This window comes from Pseudorasbora parva, chromosome 6, assembly GCF_024679245.1.
Source record: "Pseudorasbora parva isolate DD20220531a chromosome 6, ASM2467924v1, whole genome shotgun sequence".
In the NCBI taxonomy this organism is placed as follows: Eukaryota; Metazoa; Chordata; class Actinopteri; order Cypriniformes; family Gobionidae; genus Pseudorasbora; species Pseudorasbora parva.
In genome coordinates, this window is record NC_090177.1 from 17,069,321 (window position 1) to 17,076,141 (window position 6,821).

General features: G+C 37.8%; 1 protein-coding gene across 1 annotated transcript; it reads left to right on the forward strand.

Moving 5' to 3' along the window:
• Positions 1 to 1,816: 1,816 nt before the first annotated feature.
• On the forward strand, positions 1,817 to 3,675 carry tcf21 (transcription factor 21). Its single transcript, XM_067447225.1, has 2 exons — positions 1,817 to 2,681; positions 3,205 to 3,675. The coding sequence occupies exons 1-2, from the start codon at positions 2,241 to 2,243 to the stop codon at positions 3,292 to 3,294; spliced, it is 531 nt and encodes a 176-aa protein (XP_067303326.1). The 5' UTR covers positions 1,817 to 2,240; the 3' UTR covers positions 3,295 to 3,675.
• Positions 3,676 to 6,821: the final 3,146 nt, after the last annotated feature.

Below are 6,821 nucleotides of genomic sequence, written 5' to 3' on the forward strand. Positions count from 1 at the left end.
ATAGATGACTGCTCAGTGCATTTTATATAAAAATCAAGACGATATGATTATGGTCATATACACTCTCACTGTTTATTGTTGCTGTTGTTGTTATTATCCATAGCAATAATTGCAGAATTTGATAGATCGTCTGTTTTTATGCATTTTTAACAGTTGACATTTTGATTATGGATGCTCTAAATGTAAATAATATATCAAAATGATAAATATGTCATTATTATTTATGCAGCTCCTGTCTGAGTTCCTTTTTATATTGTTTTTGAATGCAACATTGGAGCTGTTCTGGATTAGCCTGTCTTTTCATCTTTCTGGGTTTTAGTGTCGGTGAAGATGAGAGAGCTCAGTCTGAGAAAACAGTGGCTATTTTAAGCTCTTCACATAATGCTGCATTAGGACAGGACGATTAATCTTATATCCCACTTTTATTTTCTTTTGACCAGCCCACCCACCAGGGAGGGAGAGAGAGACTCTCAGTCACAAAGACTGTGACCCTATTCAAATAAACGTTTTATATACCTGTACTGAGCATTCAATTCTTTTAATTACTTCTGCCTGACTTTAAAAAAAAAACTCTAATTTGGTTTATCAAACCTATAATCTCTATAAAATCTGATATGCTTTTGCAAGAAACAAGATCTGTCCATTCATCTGTCAGGTTAAAAAGAACTATGGCAAGGTTAAAATACCTTTGGTAATTTGTTGTGTTAGAGAGAGAGAGAGGATGCTGTTTCTAAGACACCGGAACTCTGTAGTGTCAGAGGGCAGATCTCTGGAGATTCTCTCTCTCTTTCTTTGGTAATCTCCAAGTTTGCAATTAGCACGTGAATGTATCGTGCTTGCATTTTTAAGCGTTCTTTTAATCTGTGCATCACTATAAGGGAATCTAAGGATGATGGGCACTAACTAGCATACTGAGGAGAGAGCAGATTCCCCCGCGTGTGTCGTAGCAATCATCACCTTATTTAAAACCACTCTTGAGTCGCCTTCAACCTCGCCACTTAGAGTTCGCCCAGATCGGGATGTTTTGGCTTGAATTAGTCGGTTGTATTAGAGACCGGTGTGGGGTACCATTAAAAAAGCAAAACATGGGGTTTGGGGGCGCGGAGTATCCATTTCACGTGCCCCTCCGGAGGCGCCAGTGGGCCATTTGAGACGCTTCTCGTGGGATCCTATTAGAGGGCATCGGTGCTGAAAGTTGCACGGACTGTCCCATTAGCAATGCGCGATTACGCGTGCGGACATCACCGTACCATTTTATGAATCCCACTGTTCCAGTACGCAATGTTTTTTTCCGGTTAGAAACCCACCATTAAAATCCTCAGCCACATTAAAATCCACAGACACTTGACAACTGCAAGAAACCCAGAGAGCATGTGCGAATCCCCTCGTTGATGCTTGACGTGAAACGTTTTTAGCCTATACCTTTGTCAGCAGTTATAAAATATACATTTATAACAGTACAACATTTTACTTTAGTTTTAAAAATGTACAATAATATGTTTAATGTAACGTTTTGATGTGAATAATAATAATAATAATATTTGTATTGCTATCTTCAAATAAACGTCTTTGTAAAAAATGGCATGGTTGCATTAATAAGTGCGAATCTAAATTGTATATACGGGGGGGGGGCAGTTGTTGTACTGTGTACTGTTCATTATTTCTTTAAAATAAAAAAAAATTAAGAACTATATTTATTGTCATTGTTTCTTAAAACTGTTCTCATTCCCTTAATTTCAAGTAGCATTAAATACGAATTATTTTTTTTATCTTTTAACATTTACATTTTTTACTTGATTTTAAAACATGTATTTTATTACATTAGTAGGCTGCCTGAAACTAATTTACCAAATTATTAAAAATAATCTGAATTATTGCACAGTAAATTAAAACCCTAAGTTTGTACCAGAGATTTTCTGTTTCTAACATGCATGATAAATGACAACAGTGCACTAAATCGCAGCAAAACTGGTGCATAAATGTATTATCTGAACAGGTTTCTTTTTTGCTTCCACTAGGAGTATAGCCTATGTTGCCGCGTGCGGGGGCACGCCCCTGAGCACGAGAGATAAATGGTAAGATCCTTTAGCTCGTGAGTTACAAGTTACGGTCATCCTCAGCTCGCGTATGACACGTTTTAACTCTGAAGGCAGTTGCGTTATCTCCAGGTCCATTTAGAGAACCACTACATCGAATCTCAGTTTTGGTTTTCTCCACTACATCCTCCTCTTCAGCTCAACATGTCCACCGGCTCCATCAGCGATGTGGATGAATTTCACGAGTCGGAGCTGCTGGATGGTCTATTGAAATTCGGTTCCGGTAAAGACCCGGGGACATCGAACGAAAGCACGGAGGACAGCTCCAACTGCGAAGGGGCATCAGTTACAGAATGTACGGGAAAGAGGCGCAAATCAGCCGCCATGCGCAAATCAGCGCCCAATGGTGTGGCCCAAGAGGGCAAGCAGGTCCAGAGGAACGCGGCGAACGCGCGCGAGAGGGCGAGGATGCGCGTGCTGAGCAAAGCCTTCTCCCGGTTGAAAACGACTTTACCGTGGGTTCCGCCGGACACCAAACTCTCCAAGCTGGACACCCTGCGACTGGCCTCCAGCTACATCGCGCACCTGCGACAGATACTCGCCAATGACAAATACGAAAATGGATACATACATCCGGTCAACCTGGTGAGAGACTTTTTGGAAAAATTGCGCGCGCGCGCACACACACACAGGAAGCAAGATGCGTTTATGGTCTATAGCCTATGTGCAATGTAAAATGTTTAGGCTACATCATTGACAAAATATTTGTTTCTATTCATTTAACAATAATTTCTGCCACCGCTTTATGACTTTTAAGAATTTTTCAAATGTTCGAAACTTTTAATTTGGCACCACTTTTTCTTAATGAAGTTGAAAAGTAAAAGGTTTTACATTTTAGTGTGTTGATTTGTTTAAAGTTTATAAATGGTAATTTAGCAGCCCTAAATATATAGCATGTTCTTGAAAAAAATATTTTCATGACCAAATACCACCTTGCTTTTTATTTCAATAGTTTAGACATTACGATATTGACAAAATAGTATTAGGCTACATATCCTTAGTGTATGTTACCATATATAACATTAAAAAGCAAGCGAAAGTTTTCCAGTTATTTGATGTGCTTTCTCATTTTAATTTAACTTTGATTCATATGTTGTTTTTTCCACAGACGTGGCCGTTTATGGTGGCGGGCAAATCAGAAAATGAACTTAAAGAAATGCTGAATTCTACACGTTTATGTGGGACTACAGCCTCTTGAGACAACAGATGGACTAAAAATATGGACTATATTTTTGTTAAATATTTTAGTAAGAAAAAAGAATAACATGTCATCTCCTATCCAAACACAAGAGTGGGAATAACTGAGGACAACATCCTCACTCGCATTCCTGTAAAGAGAAATTGATATCTATTTAAATATTCACACTTTGGCCTTGCTGGTTCAAGGCAACGATATGTGATTTTTATTATTTTTTTATTCCGCTGTTTTTATAAATATTCTGTCATCACTTTTTTTATTAAAAAACACGAGAAATCATTACCACACGTGATATGGCGCGTGACACCATGCACGCGCATTTGCTGTTGGCATTAGAATAGGCTAATTGTAAATAAAAAATACTGATGTTATAGTTTCAAATGATGAGAGTTGCCTCTTTGATCGAGCATGGACGGATAGTTCATGTTTATACACTTTGCTTTGACCTGTGTGAACCTTGTTATCATTTCGCCCCACCTTCTTCTCTTAAGATCTCTAGCGAGAGGACATGTCACCCTATCACCCGGCCCTCAAGAGATAACGTGATTAATTCCCTTAATCGGAAGAAACGTAGCTAAACCTTCTCTTTATCATGATATATCTGTCATCAGATAAGAATATTGTAACCGTTTTGGAAATCAGAGAGGGCGCTTCTAATAGTGATCTTAAACCATATAGGCTACTTCTCCAAAATTGTTCTTTTTTTAAAAGTAGCCTAGTCATGCCTTAACGTAATGTAGGCTGACGTGGTCCGTGTTTAAGGTCAGTTGCTTTTAAACCAGTAAATCGCGCGGCTCTTAATCTCACTGTGCAGCCGTTGTTTAATTTCGCGCGGGGTTGTGACCGTTATGTTTATAGCGCGCGGACAGATATTTATGCGTCGCTCCTCCGAGGGGCGCGAGAGCGCGAGTTACCCGGAGTTACCGATGATGGGACGTCCGATGTCACAGTCACGCCGCGGCCTTACAGCTTAGAAAAACACTGCCCCCGCGCATATAACCGTATTCCACATTATACTAGTCATCACTGTTCTCTCGCAGAATTACAGAAATCCGCGCGCGGTGAGACAAAACGGTTTGATGGCGCAAGACAATAACAAGCTCGCCGCCACCATCCATCACGCGCTGTTATTGTAAGGAGAGTCTGAGGGGTGATCTGTGTGAGACTGAGAGCGAGGGAGGCTTAAGCACTCACACACACACACACACACACACACGCTTGGGCAATAAAGCAGCTCTAAACATTGTGAAATCTTTTGATAAGTCTTAAAATGAAATATGATTATAGGAATACTTTCCTCCGGTTACTTTAACTGCCAAAGCCTATTGTAGTTATAGGCCTACTTTAGCCTATTGTTTTTTAATTCGTTGTTTTGACGCTCAATGTTGGTATTTATTTGAGCATATGTTAAAGGCAAACCCAGACAGAATAATATTAAGGTAAAATTATTAAAACAGAGCTGTCATGACGACTGCCTTTACAATAATTTGGTTTCCTTCAGACATTTTATATAACCTAGGTTTTTAGGATGGTGGATTATGATGTGATTTTTGTTTTAAATTAGGCTATACTTAAATTACACACAGAGTTGCAATAGGACACACACACACACAAAGCTGCTAGCAATTCTTCAAAAAGAACTTGATTATTTAATGATTATTTAGCCTACTGATTATTAGCCCTTATAGGCTTAGGCCTACTTGATACGAGCGTAAGTATTTTTAAAAAGACGTTTTAACCCCCCCCCCCCTTAAATGACTAATTTATGTTATAACTAAGCAGTAAGTCTTTTTAAGTTATGTTAGTCACCAGCTTTATTTTACTAAAATAAAAAATTCTAAACACCAAAAGTTAATAATATTGTTCTTGTTAATTTGGAAATTGCTGCAGTTAGCAACAATTGTAGCAGTAGGTTTCTATGACAATCGAGATAAATATTCTTATAGACCTAACAGGAGACAACGAAAGTGACATTTTCAATAAAAACGTTTAGAGGCACTGCAGGATAGAGGATGTAAAAATATGTATAGCTATCTCATGCAATTACGTTTTATGTGACATTATGTTTCTCTCGGGACGCTGGAATGCTCTCCACACCTCCCTATAAGAGAATAAGACAGAATTATTTCTCTCATTCTTCGTATTCTTTTTCTGTCATCACCTGAAAATCAAAGGATCGTCTTTTTATTTTTATTTAACGGAGTTCCCCTTATTTCCTCATGTCGCTCCATCACCGCGAGACCACCGCAGAGAACACTGAACACTGCCCGGGTCAGCTGCGCTCTGCCCGGCAGCGGGAGGAGGTGGAGGCCCGGAGGGTCGGTCATTAGAAAGATAAAGTGGACCCTGGTTTCCCATAGCTAATTGTTTTGTTGGACGGCTGCCCAAACCTTTCTTTTATAGAGATCCTAAAGTCTCTTGAGAGGGAACATTGGCATGTGGTAGGCTATAGATGCACATACTCTAAAAACTAGATAAGAGTGCGTGTGTATCAGCTAAATTTTATGATGAGCATTAGACTTGGATCTGGACTGTATCTGATATGTCACCCTTCACTCAAAAATCCGTTCCTTTAATAGTTTTTTCCAGTGTCTAAATAACTTAATTCATACTAGACATAAAACAATACAGAAACTAAATGATCAAGAACATTTAAAATGCTCTTTTGTGAGCAATGTTGTCTTACAGTCTGGGAGAAACTGCATCAATCATCAATTTCAGCACCTAGACACTGAACAGCGACTGAAGAGCTCAATCAGTCTCACTTACTGTTACATCAGAGACGTGGAATATGACTCTGCAATATGCATTCATTTCACAGGCTGGATTAGGACCAAGTGCACATGCAGGCTATAGGGAGGTACAAATACCTACAAATGTAGGATTTTGTTTCACTACAGATGCTGATTCAAGAGAAGCTATAGCATATATTACTTTAACAAATTCAACCCACTAAAACTGAATAAAACTAAAACTAAAACTAATATATATAATTAAAATCTGTGCTCATAAAATCGAGTTGCTTTATGTGCTCATAAAATCGAGTAGAAAATGATATCAAAATGTTTCTATGCATCAATACATTTTATGGAAACAGATATTATGACAATACAGTTTTATCATTATTAACTTTAACGTAAGTGGTGTATTAAAACATAGGGATTAAAAATTACTTGCTATTAACTATTAGCAAAAGCTTCAGGTTTTCACATAATATTAATGTCTTTTTTTCTTTCTTTTTTTTTTAAAAAGATTTTGCGTATTTCTATTCACAAATCATGTTTAATTCAATGTGTTACTTGCCGCTTTTTAAATTATTTGTGAAATTTACTAGCAATTTCTATGTAAAATAATTTCAAAATAAGTTATTTCGGTGTTAAAATAATCTATTTTCCCCATGAAACTTTAATTGTATATTTTCCATTCTTAAAGTGTATTTTCATAATTTTGAAAATACAAAAATTAAGGTATTAAATACATCATTCCTCACAGTGGGGTCAAGAGCTAGACACACTCGCGTGCTATTT

What these genes read in the sequence shown, in the direction of transcription:
- tcf21 (XM_067447225.1), top strand. Translation starts at nt 2,241, where the DNA reads ATGTCCACCGGCTCCATCAGCGATGTGGATGAATTTCACGAGTCGGAG. An exon ending in ACATACATCCGGTCAACCTG is followed by an intron (nt 2,682 to 3,204) that starts GTGAGAGACTTT and finishes TTTTTTCCACAG; the next exon opens with ACGTGGCCGTTTATGGTGGC.